At 47.7% G+C, this 19,711-nt stretch overlaps 1 protein-coding gene across 1 annotated transcript; it reads left to right on the top strand.

Moving 5' to 3' along the window:
- Positions 1 to 5,815: 5,815 nt before the first annotated feature.
- On the top strand, positions 5,816 to 19,346 carry LOC118612834 (pleckstrin homology domain-containing family A member 7-like). Its single transcript, XM_036234409.1, has 4 exons — positions 5,816 to 6,076; positions 12,090 to 12,166; positions 15,323 to 15,380; positions 18,085 to 19,346. The coding sequence occupies exons 1-4, from the start codon at positions 5,994 to 5,996 to the stop codon at positions 18,206 to 18,208; spliced, it is 342 nt and encodes a 113-aa protein (XP_036090302.1). The 5' UTR covers positions 5,816 to 5,993; the 3' UTR covers positions 18,209 to 19,346.
- The last annotated feature ends 365 nt before the right edge of the window (positions 19,347 to 19,711 follow it).

Raw genomic sequence — 19,711 nt, 5'->3', positions numbered from 1 at the left:
TATCTAGTCTTGTATATCCAGTCATCTCCTTGGCATCTCTACTTGGGTTCTCACAGACATCTCCAACTTAACATGCTCAGAACTGAACTTGTGTTTCCCCACTCTCCCCTGCCACACCTGCTCTCCCTGAGCCTACTCCCATCTCAGTCAACGGCAACTCTATCTTTCTGATTGCTTAGGTCTTATACCTTGGAGTCAACCTAACTTCTCTCTTCTCTCATAGCTCAGTTATAATCTATCAGCAAATCCTGTCAGTTCTACCTTCAAAAGATACCCAGAATCTGACCATTTCTCACTGCTACCCTTCTAACACCCTGAACCAAGCCATCATCATATCTTGCTTAGATTATTGCAAAAGCCTCCTAGTTGGAATCTACTTCTACCATATTCCAAATAGCAGCCAGAATGATCCTCTTAAAAATGTTAAGTCATGAAGATTATGTCATGCCCACACTCAACCCTCCAATAGTTTCCCATCTCATTCAGAATAATATCAAATCTGCTCACAGTGACCTGGAATGATCTGCCTCCCTCACTCACCCTGTCTTTATCTCCTACTGCTTTTTCTCATTTACTCTGCTATAGCCACACTAGCCTCCTTGTTGTTTCTCAAACACTCTGTGTTCTTGCCTCAGAGGCTTTGCACTTATTACTTCCTCTGCCTGGAATGTGTTTCTCCAATGTCCACATGGTTTGCTATCTCACTTCCTTCAAGTCTTTGTTCAAATGTCATTCTTCTCAGTGAGGCATTTCTTGCCTACCCTGTATAAATATGTGACATAAAATTTAACAGCACCTACTGCTCTCCTCTCCCTTTTACTCTTTCAACTTTACTCCACAGACTCATCATCCTCTGAGACTATATATTTACTAAATGTAAATTATGAGAGCAGGGACTTTCTGTTTTATCAATTCCTGGATCCCTTATACCTAGAAGAGTACCTGGCCCACGGAAGGTACTCAATAAATATCTGTGGAACAAGTAAGATTCAGTTCAATTGACTGTAGGGAACCCTCTGGATTCTTCAGTCCTCTGGTTACCAGCACTAGTATAGTAGTTTTTGTAACAAAACCTTCTCAAGCTCTTCTAAAAGCACAACTTTATTAAAAAGCAACTAGTTTGTCCGGGCTCTTGCATATTTATACCCTCATGCACCTAACCCCAGCAGGCGCGGCCTTTGCCTTCTCTTCCTTTGCTTCCTAGTTCCTGTAAGAAAATCACTAGTGATGACAGCCTGCAGGTGAACGTAACTATTCAACACCAGCATTCAATAAAAATTACTGTTGTGATTATTCTTTTATAGACCAGAGGAATCTGTTATAATCTTCTTGTAATTATGTAAGTCTCTTGGCCAAATACATTTAATTGATGAAGTAAATGTCTTGAAATATAGCTTTCTACTGATTAAGTTTTCAGAAGACCTGAATTGTGGTCCCAACTGTACCATGGAATTGCCACAACTCTGGGTACTTCCCCTGAGTTCCCCAGTATACTCTAGGGGGAAAATGTAGACTTTGAACTAGATGATTACTTAGACCCTTTTTTGAATTAAAATTGTGATTTCTGTGAAAGAGAAGAGTTCCTATTAAGTTATTATAAATGCAGGTGGTTATCTCACTGGCTTTTGTTATGCCAAAGAAACAGGATACAAGACAGTGTGACCTTGATATTGGTCAGGACTTTTTCACTGTTAGGGGTAGAAACCCAGCTCTAACTGGCTGGAGCAAGTAGTGTGTGTATTGGTTCCTACAGGCTGAAATCTCAGAGGTAGAGTCTCTTGTGGCCAAGAGAAAAAAGGCTTCTTCCCAAAAATTCTGGGATCTTCTTAAAATTAAATCTCATTGATCTCATTTGAATCATGTGGACTTTCTGAACCAATCACTATTTCCAGGGAAATAAAGAGTCAGATTAGTCACATCTGTGTCACAGCTTCCATTCTCCAATGGATCTGGGGTGGGGGTGGGGCCAGCCTATCCCAACCCACATGGGCTGATGGTGGCAGAAGAGCGGATGTTAAAAGGAAACTCAGGGGGCTGTTAACAGAAGACGAGAGATTGGATATTGGACAAGTGAAAATAGTAGATGCTTATTTCAGTCCTCATTACATTATGAGTTTCTTATATGTACTGTATTCATTTTCCATGGCTGCTGTAACAAATTACTACAAACTAGGTGGCCTAAACAACAAAAATTTATTCTCTCACAATTCTAGAGGCCCAAAGTCTGAAATCGAGGTGTTGCCAGGGCCATACTCCTTCTGGAAGCTCTAAGGAAGAATTCCTTCTTTGCCTCTTTCAGTTTCTGGCGGCTGTCAACATTCCTTGACTTGTGGCAGCATCACTCGAATCTCTACCTCTGTGGTCACATTACCTCCTCCTCTTCTGTCTGTTTCAAATCACCCTCTGCCTTTCTCTTATAAGGATGCCATCATTGAATCTAGGGCCCACCCAAGTAATCAAGAATAATCTCCTATTTAAGATCCTTATTTTAATTACATCTGCAAAAAAGAACTTTTTCCAAATAAGGTCACGTACTTAGGTTTCAGAGTTTGATGTGGACAGCTTTTGGGGGCCATTTTTCATCATACCATAGGTACCAAACCGGAAGCATAATAATATTTAAGTGACTAAGGTCTCAAAATATAGGAGAATGAGAATCATTTCTACATATTACTAATATATTATTTTGTCCAGATGCTTTGTTGCCTTTTAAAGAGGTAAAATAAAATTTTCTATAGGGGAAAAAAAAACAACTACATTTCTGACTTGATTGCAAATCACGTAAGGTGTTCATCTCTACATATTAAGCCTCCTGCCCTCTTCCGGGTAATTGTTGAAACACTAGCTGTTTTTGAATTTTTTTCACTCCTTTTCTGCATTTTCTTTAGCTCTTTTTTAAAAATATTTTTATTAGCAATACAGTTGGCCCTTGAACAACATAGATTTGAACTACACAGGTCCACTTACATGGGGATCTTTTCCAATACATGTAGTACCATAAATGTATTTTTAAATGATTTTCTTACTAAATTTTTTTCTCTAGCTTACATTATTGTAAGAATACAGTATATAATGTGTATAACATAGACAATATGTGTTAATCAACTGTTTATGTAATTGGTAATATTTCAGTCAATAATAGGCTATTAGGAGTTAAGTTTTGGGAGAATCGAAAGTTGATTGCAGATTTTCAATGTGTGAGGGGTCGGTGCCTCTAACCCCCACATTGTTCAAGGGTCAACTGTATTAATGGATAATAGTTTATAAATAAGAACTCAAATGGAAAAAGTCACTGGCAAGAATACCCACTTTTCTTTTCTTATTTCAAACAAGTGAAAACATTCACAGTCTCAACTACTGACCTTTTCTTGACCAGGTAAACGTTCCTAGGAACCCCAGGCTACATTTGAGAAAAACGAGACAAAGATCTTGTGAAGAAATCAACAGGAGCCCCCTACTCCTCAGAGAAGACAGCAAGCGGAATACATGTTTTTGAATATATGTCATTTCATTCCCTATTTCCGCCCACAATCAGCCCAAGCAGCCGCCCTTACTGGTTGCTCAGGTTGGACAGGGATCACACTGGTTACTGGTATTTTCCCTGGAGGCATCTTGGCAGCAATTCTGGGTTCAGATCCTCAGATATCACAGGGTCTGGGCAGGTGGTTCTGTGCTTTATCAGCTGGATGAGTCTTACAGGTGGAGTTTCACAAGAATGGGGATTGGGGGCTGGGCACTGCTGAGGACTCTGATCCCTTGACCGTTCTACCCTACCCAATTCAGGAACTAGGGGGTGTAGATCCTCATCTGTGATTCTCAGGTGTGGATTTGCTTTCTCCACTAGAAACATATAGAATCTGAGAAGGCGGTTGGGTGTTACAGATTTCTGCTCCTCTGCATCTGGAGAACGAACTCAGCTTGCATCTGGCACACAGAAATTAACATGTATATGTGTCGGCAGAGTGAATTTCCAGTGTTGGAGACAGAACGATGAAATGGGAGGAGCTCTGGCCTGGGACACTGGTAGGCAGATCCTTCTCTGCCACCATCTTGCTCAATGACTTTAACCGGCATCTTCCCTTCTTTGCTCCTCAGTTCCCTGCATTTAAACAAGATGATTGGACCAGATGTTCTCTGAGGCATCTTCTACCTTCACTATCTATGAGATGCATACACATTATACCCTCCAGGCTGAACATTTGGAATACCTGTACGGCTCACTGGCTGCTTCTTTTTCCAGAAAGCTCTCTTCCCACACACCCTTATGTTGCTGGTGGTTAAATTCAGCAGGCCCCTAAAAGAAGTCCAAAAGTACAGGATTTCAGTTAGAGTTCACAGTTGTTCTCAGTTATGCTAGTATCAGTCATTCATCAAACATGAATTGGGTGCCCCAGGTAGGTGCTGGGGCTAGAAAAGATGAGTGAGATGGAGACCTATCCCTGAGGAGCACACAGCCCAGTGAAGGAGAAGGATGAGCAAATCAAAGGTTGCGTTACAGTGTGATAAGCTCCACTACAGGGTTATTAATCAGGCTGCCTGACACAGAGATGATGGACATATAAATCTGTCTTGGGTGGAGCCAAGAATACCTTCCTGGAGGGGGTGACGCATGGGCAGACGCTGAAGGAGTGAATAGGAATTACCTGGGTGGAACAGTGATCAAATACCTTAGAGAGCTCACAGTAAGGGTGGCCGCTCAACAGATACTTGCCAAGTGCCATGGGACACGTCTCTTCCTCTAAAGACAGTCGTTTCTCCCACTGTTTATTCCTTCGGGTCTGACACAAGGACTGGAGGAGTGTGCACCTGACTGGAGTCTCAGGGGCAGCCCTGAGTGAGCTGAGAAAGCTGACCTGAGCCCAACTTCAATATAGATCCAGAGACTGAAGAATTGTGGGCTCCAGCAATACCATTTTTGATATGCTAACACTTGGGTCTGACACAAGGACTGTGTCTGTGTTCTGTGTTCTGTGCATGGAACACATTCCCTCCTCTTTTTGGTTTTGTTTTGTTTTGTTTTTCTTTTTCTGGTGCAAGTTAGGGGGAAGGCACATAAAAGCTTTGGTTTCTGAGTGTATTTTTAAGGTCTCCTCTGATCTATTCAATCATGGCAGGCTTCTCGGAGGAAGTGCTCAGAAAGAAGGGTAAAGACTAACTTGACTAATGAGGCTAGCATCTTAGCAAGAAGCGATTCCTAGGGCCACTTGCTACTCACACCCATGCCGCCACCCTTCCCTGCATCTGACCTTTGTTCCTCTACTAACCTCCCGCCGAGTGGAACCTGGTTTGACCACTTCCCCTTTTCGGTTCAGCGGCTGAACATGTTCCTGAAGTTCGTGATTCAAAGCCTTCAGCCAAACTAGTTCTCCAGCTCCCTACGCTGGACTTGGGGACCTGTGGGCTGCATATAGCTCATTCTGGCTGTGAATTACCTTCGGAGGCGGTGGCCTGGCTCCGCCTCCGCTCCCGCCGCAGGTTCAAGAGTGGGTTTGAGCCAGCGCGGTGAGGCAACACCCCTAGCTCACACAGCGACCTGCTCCCTGCTCAGCCTGCCAGGCTGCTAGCCGCTGGGAGTAGGAGGGACCTAGACCTGGCGTTGCCCTGAGCGGTCCAGGCCAGAGTGTCCGGACTCTCACAGCGCTGATCGCCAGTCTCCAAGTTCACAGGCGTCCGAAGAGGAGTCGGCGCCGGCAGGAGGCAGGTGGCGCTGGGGCTCGGGCTGGGCGGCGCTGAGCGCGCTCGGCCCCGCCAGGGTTAAATCTTGCCGGCTCCCTGCTGCCCGGCTGGCGGCCAGCTGCCTTCAGGGAGAGGCCAGAGCCACTGCCAGGGACCCGGAGGGGCGCCAACAGTGGGGGGCTGCACCCGCATCAACGCGCCCCCCTATCCCCATCACTGCCTCTAGGAGGAGCAGAAAGTGGGGGCCGCGGGTAGGAAGCTCCTGCCAGTCCAGTGCCCCGGTGCCTGAAGAGCCAGAGGGGCGGCGGGACACGGAGATGGCTGATGAGGTTGACTGGCTGGACCTGCCAGGCCGATGGACGTATGGAGTTGACCGCGGCGGGAGAGTCTTCTTCATCAAGTATGTTGTCTGTGTCCTTTCTTTCATTTTTTCTTTAAAGTTGTCCAACTTGAAAGGCGGCAGGGCTGGGGGCTGGCTGCCGAGGGTGGGGGAAGCAGGGCTGGAACAGCAGGCGTGACTAATAAGTTTATCGCATGCCCGTTTGAATGGGTCTCCCGCCTTTTCCTCAGTGGGTCAAAGTCCAGCACAGGCTCAGCATTCCCGCGGCTTGGAAGGGCAGGGCCAGGCTGGGCAGGTGCGGGCCTTCCCCCTCCCCCACTCCCCAGTCATGCACGGGAATGGGGGTCCTGAGTAGGATGACTAGACCCAGGGCCCAACCTGCAGTTCCTTCCTTTCGGCTCCCACCAGTCTGCTGAAAGAGCCAGGCGTGAGTTCTTTCTTCTTCTCTTGCCAACTCTCCCCAGCCCCCACCCCTTTCCTAAGAGAAGACTTGGGCTAAGTGGTAACAAACCAAGGCCAAGGGACCCTACCTCTGCCACCCAATTCCTGGAGTTTGCTCACCCCAGGACTCAGTGTTCCCAGGTCCACAGCCTCTCTCTTTTCCTGCTTCTTTATGGGGCTGTGGTCATCGCGAAGAAGATGCCCACAATACATTCAGCATTCTTTAGAGAGAGGGACCCTTTGCTGCTCTCAGTAATATATCAGCATTGTTTTAATAATTTCATAAACCAAAATGGCTCTGGCATAATCTCATTATAACAGAGTAGCCCCGCCAGCACTATTTTGGCTTGCTCCTACCGTAGTCATCTTCGCCAAGGATGGACATTTCCCAGTAATATAGCAAGTTGACAAGCACCGCATGCTGAACTGTTACCCACATAGGATGAGTTGTCCCTTCTTCAAGATAGCCACTCATAGAACATGAGAGCTGCAAAGGCCTCGGATACACCTCCTCCCTTTTCAGAGATTGAGAATACTCATCTGAGATAAAGCCACTCGCTAATCAGAGCTCGGGCTAAGCCCAGTACCTGCTGACTTTTAGTGTGTTGCCTTTCTTGGTACAAAACTGCCTTTGCAGGAGGCCAGGAAGCCCGTGGTTTCTCTTTGGTGTTTCTCAGTTTCCACATTCGTTTGCCGTTGACCTTTCTTCTGTAATTATCATCACTACAATCATAATTGAGGTTGTAATTAGATTATCTTAGAAAGGAACTCCACTAAAGTTCTGGACCTTGGGTCAGATTTGTAAATAGTAGAACTTCCCCAGTATTTAAACTGGAGTTTCTTTGGTCAGTGATTTGAAACTTTAGTGTCTATAAGAATCACTCAAGGAACTTATGAAAAAGGCTGATCCTCACCCTACCTCCAAAGGTCTGGGTTCAGAAGATCTGGGGGGAGCCTTAGAATCTGAATTTCCAAAAGTTCCTCATTTATTTTGATGAACTGTTAATTTGACTCTTCTCATCTTTTTTCCCAATCTCTTGTTAGCCTTCCAGCTTCTTTTCTTTTTTTATTCCACACACATTCATTGAGTATCCACTATTTGTCTGTCGCAAAGCTAGGCATTGGAGATAAAAATAATCATAATAATAAGATACAGGTTTTTTCCTTGAAAAGAGTAGGAAGGAAATGTAAATAAAAATGTAGGAAATAATAAGATACATTCTAGAGCTATTTGCATAATGTTCCAGGAAAACAAAGAAGAAAGAACTAATGTTCTCTGGAGAGTTGAGGAAGGACCTCCTTGGCAAGAAAACATTTGAGCTACTTCTGGAGGAGAGAGACTAGAGTGAAAGGGGCCTCGAAGCAGAGGCCTGTGGGAGGAAGGGCACCGATGGGTGCCAGGGCACAGGTTTTCTAGGACACGCCGAGGGGGTCAGCAGAGATGGAGTGGAAGCTGCAGAAGATGAGGGGGAACAAGTAGGAAGGGAGCATCTTTGGAGAGGCCTGTGTGGTAGGCTAAGGGGTCTGAGCTTGATCCTGTGAGTGAAGGGAAACCAAAAGAGATTTTAAACAGAGGATTGACATAGATCCTTCTAAAATAGAAGGATCCTCTGGCAGCTGCATAGACGGAAGATGACTTGAGGGCTAAACAGGGAGGCAGGGGGAGAACTTGAGATGTGAAAGGTAGTTGGGAAGCGATTATAAAAGTCTAGAAAGCAGCTAATGGGAACCTTACTTTCAGCGATGAGGAGAGAGCAGAAGGGGAGGGAAAGATGGTAGAAATCTTTAGGAGTGGGATGGAGAGCACTCATGTATTGCTTGAATGTTGGGGAGGGGCGGGAAAAGGAAGAATTGAAGATAAATCTCAGAATGGTTAACTTCAGTTTGACAGAGATCAGCAGTATGGGAAGAGGAACAAATTTTAGGGAGGGTCAGGTTCTGTGGGGAAATATAGAATTTGAGGTCCCTGTGGGACATTCAGGTGATGTCTAATAGGACAGAGGTTCAGGAGAAAGGCCTGGGCTGGAACGAGTGTCCTGGGAGTCATCATGTAGAGCTGGAACCACCCAGAAGTATGTGAGGGAGAAGAAAGGGGGGTATCTAGGTAGCACCATCATTGACAGAAAGTATAGAAGAAGAGAGGATGGAGAAGACCTAGGGGTCACAGAGGTAGACAACATAAGAGCCAGGGAAAGGTGCTGCCCCAGAAGGCAAGGAAGAGGGCTATTAGGAAGGAAGGAAGGGTCAAGCAAACTTAATATTGGAAAGTCTTTATTGGATTTAGGAATTTGGGGGGAGGGGAGGTTCCTTTAATAACCTCTCAGAAAGTGTTTTCCAGAGAAGGCTGGGATCAGAAACCAGGTTGCAGAGAATTGGTGAGTGGGAGATCAGGATGTGGGAACGACTAGAAGGGATTCGTTTCCAAGAGGGATGTTTGGTCAACAAAAAGAGGAGCATGAGACAGGAGCTGGAAGAGGAGATGGCCCTGAGAGGGAGGAGGGGGCCACTGAGAATGACACGAACAGGAGTGGGGGCTAAAGGGATAGACCTGACAGGGAGAAGGAAGTTGAAGATACCAGTCTTTGATGCTCAATAGAATAAAATTCTACAGAAGATGGGAGAGGGTGGGAACTACAACCCAGGCAGAGGGATCAGCCTTAACGGAAGCGGGTCGCCTCTTCCCCAACATAGGTGGAAGTAAGAAAGGATGGGTGGGACATGGGTAAGTTTGAGGTGGTTGGGTGCATTAGGGAAGCTCCTGCCTAATGCTTTCTATTTTTTCTTGAATTATGCGATGAGATTATCTATTGAGAAGGGGTGAGGGATGCGAAGGAGAGGCAGGCGTGAGATTTGAATCGGTAAAAGAACCTTAGACAGAGGTCCCCAGCCCATGGGCTGTGGACTGGTACTGGACCGTGGCCCTTTAGAAACTGGCTTGCATAGCGGGCAGTGAGCAGTGGGCTTGTGAGTGAAGCTTTATCTGTAATCGCAGCTGCTCCCCAGTGCTAGCATCACCTCCTCAGCTCCACTTCAGATCATCAGACAGTAGATTCTCTCAGGAGCACCAGTCCCTGGTATCAAAAATGTTGGGAAACGCTCTGCCTTAGAACATTTTGCAAATGGCAACTAACTGGGCCACTGAAGAAGATTCTATGTGGTGTTTAGGGCCTAGCCATGCTTGGGGACTGTGGATTTGCAGTGACATCAATCTTTCCAGTTCCACAGTTTCTCCATCAGCCCATTCTGGAGTGGAGATAGCCCGCGACTGCATTGTTCTGGGCCAGGGGCTGACAGCGGGAGGGCGGCAGAAGGCAGAAGGGAAGAGGAAGTTGTGGGTATGGTGGGGCTGTGCCCACCCCGTTGACCCTGTGATTAGCCTTGATGGCTAGGTAGTGTGAGACAGACATGAAGGCTGAGGGTGCCGATCAATCGTGAGGAAGAGAGCGGTCAAGGGCTGGAAAGTCTCAGGGCGGCTGCAGAGGAGCTATGAGAATAAATCCCCCCCCCACACGCTTATAATTCAGTTCTGGCTGGATTTCCCCTTCCTCAGCCTCCTCTCCCACTGCCTCCCAGGACCAAAGCCCAGCCCAGAGCTCATCTCTGATGGTGCAATTGGCTCCAGAGCCCCAGGGGCACCAGAACAGTGACTTTGTTTCTTCTCTCTTGCCCTAATTAGAGGGGTGGGTCACTGGGAAATCTCTTCCTGCAGCAGGTGTCCAAACTTAGCAGAAAAATTAGTGAGGTCAAAAGAAAGCCTATGTTCACACAAAGACTTGGCCATGAACGTTCCTAGGTGCTTTATTTGTAATGGCCCCGAACTGGAAACAGCCCCAGTGTCCACCAACAGGTGAGTGGATGGACACACTGTGGTATACTTACAAGGGATTACTACTCAGTGATGAAATGGAATGAACTATTAACACATGCTACCACATGGGAGGAAGGAAGAGAGGAGGGAGGAAGGAAGGGAGTAAAGGAAGGAAAGAAGGAGGAAGAGAGTGAAGGAGGGAGGGAGGGAGTGAAGGAGTCAAAGAAGTCTGCCTTCTATAATTCACTTACAGAAAACTCTAGAAACTCTAGAAAATGTGAACTAATCGATTGTAGCGGGAAGCAGGTTATTTGTTAGTTGATAGCAAGAGCGGGCAGAGGGCAGGGAGAGAGGAATTACAAAATGGCACAGAAGGAATTTGGGGGAATTTATATTTTGATTTTTGTGGTAGTTTCACAGGTATACATATGTTAGAACTTTAAATTGTACATTTTAAATATGTGCAGTTTATTGTATTTCTTGCTTCAATAAAAATGTAGTGGAGCCTTTCTGAGTGGAATTTGTTATATTAATTCAAGTGATTAATTACCTTAAAAGCATTGGGTGGAGTCCTCTCCTGAGCTCCAGGCCACCCCTGGCCCCACCCTAAGCCTGGATGATACAGGTGGCCTGAGAGTCCTCTCCTTCACGTACATGGATTGGCCGAAAAGGTCAGGTGCTTCATTCTGGGTCATAGGTGGCTCTGGAAAAATCGTGTCACTTGGTTGGTACGGGCTGGGAAATGTCAGTGGGCTCATCTGCCATCAGAGCCAGAGCCTAGAGGATCTGTACTGCGTGGGAGCCCACCTTGCTGGGAGTCGGATATTAGAAAAAGCTCGGGGTTTAGGGGTACGGGTCTGGGTCTGAATCCTGGCTTCATCGCTTACTGATTGTGTGACTCTGGGCCAGTTGCTTCATCTCTCTGAACCTCAGATTCATCATCTGTAAAATCCTAATGTAAAAGAATGTTGTGAATGAAACTATATAGCACTGTGGACACCTAAGGACTGTCAGTTCACGCAGCCTCCTTCTTTCTCATCCACTGAGAAGCTGCCACTTGAGGACCTTCCTTGTTCTTCCCATGTGACTTCACCTCAGTGAAGTTCTCAGGCTGTTCCTCTTCCTCAACTTCACCCGAGCTAGTATGCCCTCCTCCGTGCTGGCATAACACGCTCTGTGCACACCTGTAATAGAGACTACTTCCTATCACATCATAGTGCAACTCTTTTTAATTTCATTTTTTAAAATCGGAGTACGGTTAACATACAACATTGTATTACCAACTACCTTTTTTTTTCTTCTTCTTCTCTTTAGTTCCCGTCCCCAACCCCCTGCCCCTCCCCCCCCCCACACACTTCCAGCCCTGACCTGACCCATGGATATTGCCTTTTCCCCTGAAGAACTGGATCTCCGAAGGCGGGGCATCTCCTCCCACACACTTGTGGAGTGCAGCCAGGGCCTGGAGCACCCCGGGGGGCCTGGCGCGCCTGGAGTACGGACTTTCTACGTGAAAAGCAGACAAGCTAACCATTACACTATGGAGCCACCCCCCTACAACTATCTTTTAATATGGTTGTTTCCCCAATGGGTTATAAAATCTTTGAGGTCAGGTATCCGATATTATTTCTCTGAGTCCTCAGAATCTGCTTAGTAAATGCTCTGTGAATGTGAATGAATGAATGAATGAACGAATGAATGACAACGTGGATGCTCCCGTCTCACGTGTGTGGGATGGAACAATTGGTGTTGATGGGAATTTGGAGATGGTGGCCTGCTCAGGGGAGCCTCTCTTGTACCTGACACCTTTCAATTGATCTTCTACAGTGATGAAGAAAAGTCAACCAGGTGGGTGCACCCTGGGACGAAGTCACCCATCCAGAGTGGACACTGCTCCAGCCCAGGTAAGGAGCTCGTCTGTCTCTGCCTTTGCCATCAAAGAGGAAGCTGCGCCTTGAGGTGGCAGTAGGACTTTGTTTCTGACTTTTCCTCTCCCCATGAATGGACTCGGCTGAGCTTACGCCCGCTATCTGAAGGATATTGCAGGGGGATTGATGCTCACCCTCAGCTCTTTCCAAACCTCCAGCTCTATAATTAGTACCTGGGACTAAGGTGCTAATCTTTGAGGACAAAGAATTTACTTCTCTCTCATCCCCTGCCCTGGTAGAAATCTCCAACTCGAGACCTCCTGAACTGGGCAGAATCCCAGTCCCCTTTATACCATGATGGAAATGTTCTCTCTCTCTCTGTGCTGCCCAATATGAGTTGTGTGGCCATGGGTAGCTACTGGGCAATTGGAATGTGATTAGCGTGATGAACTGAATCTTAAATTTTAATCATTGAATTTAAAAAGATCCACCTGACTAGTAGGAATTCCATGTAGGGGGGACATGAAAGAAAAGGAGACAGGGTCAACACTGATTGCTTACGATGGAGAAAGCTCCATTGCTGGCCCTCAGGGAACTCCCAGCCCACAGGGAACCCACAGGGAAAGGTGGGATGTGTACGGGCAAGGTTTCAGTCTAGATTAAAGATGTGGAGACGCCAAAAATCAGAAGCCCTGGGGCACTTCCAGTAAACAGCCCGTTGTCCTCTCCAGACGCCACCACAGACCCACCCCCACTGACCTTCTGGCCCTTTACCTGACCACAGAGCAGGCATGTAGTTCCAGAAGCCTGGGTCACTTGTGGGGCATGGCCAGCACTGCTGGACGCCGGGTTAAGGTATTGAATTTCCCAGGTTCCAGGCTGGAATCATTGTGTTTTAAGAGCTGGAAGAGTTGTCAGGGATCCTGAAGTCCTAGTCTTTCATGTTAAAGGTAGGAAATTGAGAAGCGAAGAGAAAGTCCTTGGCTCAAGGCCACACAGCTAGCTAACAAGTAAAGTGGTGTCTGGGTTAAATGCATAAGGCCTAAAGGCAGAGAGACCTGAGCTTGCATCTTGGCTCTACTTTCTATTAGTGTGGCCTTGAGCAAGTGGAAGGACTCGGCTTCTTCATCTGTAGAATGGGGAGAGGATTACGAACCTCAAAAGGTTTATAGCTCGGGGTACAGGACAGAGTCACTGTTGGCGGAGGTGACTGCAGTTTTTATTGTCATTGTCATGGTTCTGAAAGAAAGCGAGGCCTCTGGACCCTAAGGCAGGGCTGTTTTCTTCAGTGTTTCAGCTGTTCGCAGTCCGAGTCCATTCATCTCATCGTGACCTTAGGTAGGACTGGAAGATGAATAAAAGCCTGTGAGCCAATTCTTTCATTTTTGGCTGCAGCCAACTGGTCATCCAAGACTGGGAAGGGGTTAAGATGCCCCTGAAGCTTGCTGGGAGGGCAGCTGTCTCAGCGGGCACTCCGCCTGGACAAGAATATAAGCACACTTGGTGTTACCCAGGCAGAGAGGGCAGTGTGGAGGGAAGTTGCTGGAAAAGGCAGAGGACATAGTCCGTGCTGGCCTCTTTCCCAGGCACACCACAGTAGCAGGATTTTTTACGGTTCTGACCCAATGGGGATCCCTCTACTTTGGGAGGTTGCCAACCCATACCCTTCTGAATGGGAATGTCCTCCCGCAGGGATAGAGGGGAACAAGCAGCATTTATAGAACAGCACGGAGGAAAGAATGCAGGCTTTGCAGGCAGCAGACCAGACTCACATCCCGGCTCAGACGCTTCCTGTGCGACCTTAAGCAAGTCGATTAACCTCTCTGGGCCTCAGTTCCTTATCTGTAAAAATGTTTGGGCTGAGGCCTATTACATAATGTTGCCGTACAGATTAAATGCACTAGTGGCAGCGAGATGTGTAGCTCGGAAGAAGGAAGAGTTCACTCAGTGGTAGCTGATGTTATTACTCCTATGGACCAAGTCCTGAGAGGGGAGGTAGGCCTGCTGGCTGCCCTGCTGTGTTGAAGCAGCAGCATCGCCATTGGCAGCAACTATAGAAATAGACCCTTGATAAACAGTGGTGAGTAAAATGAATGAATAAAAACTGGGCTTGCCACTGTAGAACTTAACTGATAACATGGCGGGAGAGATTCAGACCAAGAGTAAAGTTATATTTTATAAAACCTCATACACAAGGCGGGCATTTGGACTGACCAGAAAGGAGGCACTGACTGTCAAGAGGATCTGCACCTGTTTTACATCATGTTAGCCAGGGATGTCTTGCACCCCAAAAGGAATGATCTTCCCCAGGGTCCTGTCAGTCCCCAACTCCGACAGTGGATTCCCTCAGAGTTTCTCAAAAGACTTCTCCACCCCTGTATGGGGTGGAGGAATCCTGTATGCTGGGCAGACAGGACACTTCCCGGAGGCTGTTCTGGGAGGGTGGGCAGGATGAGGCGAGAACCAACAGGGCGCTCTAAGGAGATGGAGGCGCCAGCCTCCGGAGCTGGCCTGCGGTGCCGGCACCCACGAGTGGGAACTGCCCAGGCACCTCTGAGCCAAGGTCAGCTTCCTCAGCTGTTCGGTCCTCATTTGGCAGGTCTGTGATTCTCTACTATTTCATGGATCATTTTTTTCAGAGATGTTATTAAAAATTTGTTTAAGACTCTTTTGTCCTGGGACTGATTTCCTTAGTCCTTGATGTCTGGTTTACAGCAGCAGAATCTGGAGGTAATAACACGGGCCTGGGGGTTAATTACCTGTGAGGCCTGGGGCACGGGACCCACCCTTGGCTCCAGCTTCTGCTGCTGTGATGTAAGGGGGCTGTGGGATGATCCTGAGGACCCTTCCAGGGGCACCATCTATGTGTTCACTGCTGTATCCTCAGGGTGGATGCTTGATAAAAGTTTGTTGACTGAATGAGCAAACCCTCCTGTGGGGTGATGATTCATTTGGTCACTTTGCTGCTCATTGATGGGGGATGTCACATTCACTGTTATCTCTCCTAATATTTGCTGGAAACATAGACTGGTAAGAATAATGGACAAAAAAAGGTGAAATGGTTGGTTCGAACACTATTGGCTGATCTGTGAATTTTCCTAGTTCTCCCAACTCCCATCCCTCTGAATGCAGATCGAGCTTGTGGGGCTAAGAAGGAAAAGAGGGTGATTTTGTGATTTTGCTTCCTCATAGATTTGCCCAAGGGCTGGGAGATGGATTTCACCCAGGAAGGAGCTGTGTATTTCATCAAGTGAGTAAGATGGACTTTCCTTCTGGTCTCCCTGGTTAGTTCTGCTTTTATGTTTGTCACTGATGCCTCCCTTGAGAGAAAAGGTTCGAGGGTCCGGTTTTTCACTGATGGCTTTACTGGGGTTTCTGAATGGCCAGGAGGTGTTAAGGTTTCTGAGTGAGCTGCAGATAAAATTGGGTGTGTGTGTGTGTAAGGTGTGTGTCTCTCTGCATGTGTTTATATTGGCCAGTGTTAATTGTGGGAAGCTTTCTAAGGTGGGGTGGGGTGGGTGGAGCATCAGGCTTGGCTCTACAGGTGGGAAGGAGATGGCTAACAAAGTAGAAGAGGGAGGCTCTACTAGACACACAGGACAAGGTTCAGAGGAAGGAGATGGAGCACTGGGTGCCACAAGAAACAGGAAGCGAGCCAGTTGGAGGGGAGGTGCGGGGAGGGGCACAAACAGGCAGGCGAGGTGGTGACAAGGCTGCCTCCACCACTTTTGCTCTTCTGGATGGGGCATTGTGATTCTGGGGGTGGCAGGTATGTGTCCGGTGGTCTGTTTTTCTCTAGGGAGTTGGTCAGGCCCCTTTGTGGGTCGGTTCTCAGCAGCCGACATGCCACCCTGCATGTGAACGTGGGAGCAGCTCTTTGGGCTGGGATGGTCCACATCTACCCAATAGGACTCACTTCCTTCTGTCTTGGCCTTGGTCTCTCCGTCTCCCAGCCAGGCTGGGTGCTGGCTTCATTCCTGTGGGTGAGGCTCGGCGTGCTCAGGCCTGTGGGCCTCTCTGCCTGGTCTGGCCTCAGAGTCTACAGAGCTGGTAGAGAAGGCGGCTGTCCAGAGGGAGCCCTCGCCCAGCCAGGGGAGGGGGGACCCTCCTCTCCCTCCCCTCCCTTTCTTCTTTGAATCTTCATTCATCTATACAACAAGAGGTCACCTTTCCATTCCCACCTCAAGACCAGCCAGTACTTTCATTGTCTGTCTGTTAACCATACTCTTAAACCAAAAACATTTGACAAATTATCTGTTTCAAAATTGTTGATATCACATAGCTGTTATAGCCTGAGTTTTCCCTGAAATTGAACCTGAATCCTTATGGCTTCAGTTAGGACATTTCTCCTTTGCTCCTTGCAGATATCATCTTATGATTCCTTTAAGTACATTTGGTTCTCGAGATCATTGACTAAGCGCTTTAACATGCATCGCCTCTCCTTGTCAGTCAGTAAAAACTTACCACCTACTACGGTCTGGCCCTGCCCACTTTCCTGATCTCACCTTCCATAGCTGGACAGCTATGGCGATTTTCATTTTTCTTTGTCTCCGTCATGGCAAGTTCGTTCCTACCTCACGACCTTTGCATTTGCTGTTCTTACTGCCTGGGAGCGCTTTCCTCTTGTTTTTGCACATCTGGCTTCAACTTATCATTTAGCTCAGTGTCATCTTCTCAGAGGGACCTTTCCTGACAACCCCTCTGAAGATCCCCCTCACTCCTCCTTAGTCCCGCTTACTTTTCTTCATAGCACCTACCACTGCCTGGTTTTTTGTTTGTTTATTTATTTATTTACTTATTTATGGCTGGTGTTTTCCTACTGCCATGCCAACCCCGAGAGCTGATTCTGGCTACTTTGTCCTATAACCTTTCTGGCACATGAGAGGAACCCAATATCTGCTAAAATGAATGAATAATGAACAAATGAATGAAAACTTTGGGGAGATGAACCACAGAGGCATAATTAACTGTTGCTTTGGCTACCGGCCTGGAGCATTCTCCTGAGCTCCCCCCACTCCGCACGTCCAGTCCTGAACCCATCGCCCTCCCATCACCAACACCTGTTCCTTCTTTGACAGAGGCGCCAACAAAGCACCTCAGAGACAGCCTCGAGCCCCTCCCTTGTAGGACCTGTCAGTTCTCCTCCTAAATATCTCTCAACCCATCCACTTCTCATCACCCCATGGCCACCACCTGAGTTCATGCCCACATGGGCTCTCACCTGGATCTTTCCAGTAGCTTTCCAACCCATATTCCTGCCTCCAGGCCACAATGCTGCAAGAATGCTTTTTCTACAATGTGAATTTGGTCATATTATTCTCCATTAAGAATCTTTCATGCTTTCAGTCAGTTATAGGATAAACTCAGGCACTTGAAAGGGTTTCACAATATGGCTCCTGCCTTCCTTCCCTAGCATTGCCTCTCACATTCTTGTTTGCCAGACCAAATTGCAGTGGTTCCCTCAACTCTCACCTTCCTGCCATGATTCCCAGCCTTTGCAAGTGCTAATCCTTTCTCTAACATGGCTGGTGTCCACCTGTGAACACTTGCTCTTCCTTCAAGACTCTGTTCATTATATCACTTCTTCAGGGAAGCCCACCTGTATTGTAATTGCTCGTTTACACATTGTCATTTTCCCTAGATCAGTGGTTCATAAACTTGGGTTTGCATCAGAATCACCTGGAGAGCTTGTTCAAACAGATTACTTGGCCCCACCCCTTGAGTTTCTGATTCAGAGAGTCTGAGAATTTGAATTTCATAACAGGTTCGCAGGTTATGCTGATGTTACTGGTCCGCAGACCACACTCAAAGAACCATTGGTCTAGATCGAGAACTTATCAAGGGCAGGGGTGAACACAGGATGGCGTAAAGTCTGAAAATAGATGACGTTATTCATTATGTATTGTAACGAAACGTCAACGTGCCATCTATTATGCATTTGTGTCTGTTCCCAGACTTCGTGGCCATTCCACACATCGGGAGCTGCCTTGGACACTCGAAGAACTGAGCGTTTTATTATGTGATTTCATTCAATCCTCACAACAGCTTTACGAGGGCGATGCTATCATCCTTCTGTGAGCAAGTAAACTGAGACTTTGAAAATAACTTGTTCAGTGTTACAAAACTTGTAGAAATCAAAGCTGGGATCCAGCCCCATGTCTGCCTGATTTCACAGGCTGTGCTCTTAGCATAATGCCATGGCTGCCTCTGGCATCCCCGGTGCCTGGTTCGGACGGGGAGGTGCTCAATAAAGTAGAGAAGAGAAAAAACAAAGGGTTAAAATGTGGTTAAAACCCACTGCACGCCTTATGCATGTACCACACAAATCCATAAGAGGGCACCAAAGCACATATGATCTGTCCAACTAAAGCTTGAAAGGGTCGGCTCAAATTCACTCTTAAGGCTAATAGGACCATCTTGACCATCCTCTGCCATATTTCAGTCGCTATAGGTCTGGTAGATTTCTTTCAAAGCTTAAACATCTATCCACTCCTTATTTTCTCTGACTCCTCCCCCTGCTTCCTGCTGAAGCAGCCAACAGTGGAGCTTGCCAGTTCTATCTCCAGTAGGTGCCTCTCTCTTTCTTCAAATCTGGCAGGGAGGGAGAAGTGACAGGGTTGCTTTCTGCAGAGCCACACCCCTGATAACCCTTGTTCCCAATCTGGGATCCCGCTGCTCCTCCTACGTGGTTGTGTAGCCCCCCTGGGCCATGCCAACCCGGCCTGGCACCTCCTCCAGCCCAGGGAGCCGCACTCAGCCACTGTGACTTCTTCCTTGTTCTGGTATGAACACTTCCTCCAAGAGGGTGTCAGAAGGGGCAGTCACTCCATCGGTGTCTTTGGCTGGTCCATGAGCTGGTTTGCTCAGTGCTGCGCTAGGGGATGTGGGAGGTAGGAATGCAGAGGCCCAGGGCTCTCTGTCCTCAGGTGCTTGTTGGCTGGGTCCCTGTGAGTGATCAATATACATCTCTGACCTGTGGGACCCCAGAGGGAGCAGTGCCCTGGAGAGTGCAGTGGATCTGCCAAGGGGAAGACGGGACGTAGGAGAGAGGTTGCAGGGCAGCAGATCTGGTAATTAGTGTCCCGACTAGCTCTGCCCTCGGAAAGGCAAATGACACCCTGCACAGTGAGGAATGAGACAGGTGAGGAGAAAAGATAGTGAGTGGTACAGGGCTGAGGGGAGAGAAGCCCCACCTGCAGATGAGGAACACCGAGGCTCAGCAGTGTGGGACTTACTCAAAGTCCTTCCACTGGTGAGGGAGGGAGTTGGGGTTTGGACTCAGGTAGAGCCTCACAGACAATTCGTCATGTGGGGCTCCCTTTTCTGCTCCCCAGGTGGTTCATTCTGGGAGGAAGGGAGACCCCCACGGACATGGCCTGAGTGAGGAATGGGGAGGACATGTTTAAGGGACAAAACGTCCATTGCGTTAGCGGCCACTGAGGCCGTGTGGCAGGAGCAGCGATGACACCGGAAGGCAGGAGGCCGTGCGTGTTTAGAGAACACTTGGGCTGTGGAATCTGGAGTGGAGAAGGACAGGACCACAGAGTCACTTTCTTGGGAACCCTCCTCCCCCACCTGGCT

The sequence above is a fragment of the Rousettus aegyptiacus genome, unplaced genomic scaffold, assembly GCF_014176215.1.
Source record: "Rousettus aegyptiacus isolate mRouAeg1 unplaced genomic scaffold, mRouAeg1.p scaffold_m13_p_17, whole genome shotgun sequence".
Taxonomy (NCBI): Eukaryota; Metazoa; Chordata; class Mammalia; order Chiroptera; family Pteropodidae; genus Rousettus; species Rousettus aegyptiacus.
Note: the sequence above shows the minus strand (reverse complement) of the source record. Positions and strands in the feature narration are given on the sequence as shown.

Excerpts from the sequence above, each read along its gene's own strand:
- LOC118612834 (XM_036234409.1), top strand. The coding sequence starts at position 5,994 with ATGGCTGATGAGGTTGACTGGCTGGACCTGCCAGGCCGATGGACGTAT. Across the intron at positions 12,167-15,322 it reads TGGACACTGCTCCAGCCCAG|ATTTGCCCAAGGGCTGGGAG; the intron begins GTAAGGAGCTCG and ends GCTTCCTCATAG. Across the intron at positions 15,381-18,084 it reads GGAGCTGTGTATTTCATCAA|ACTTCGTGGCCATTCCACAC; the intron begins GTGAGTAAGATG and ends GTCTGTTCCCAG.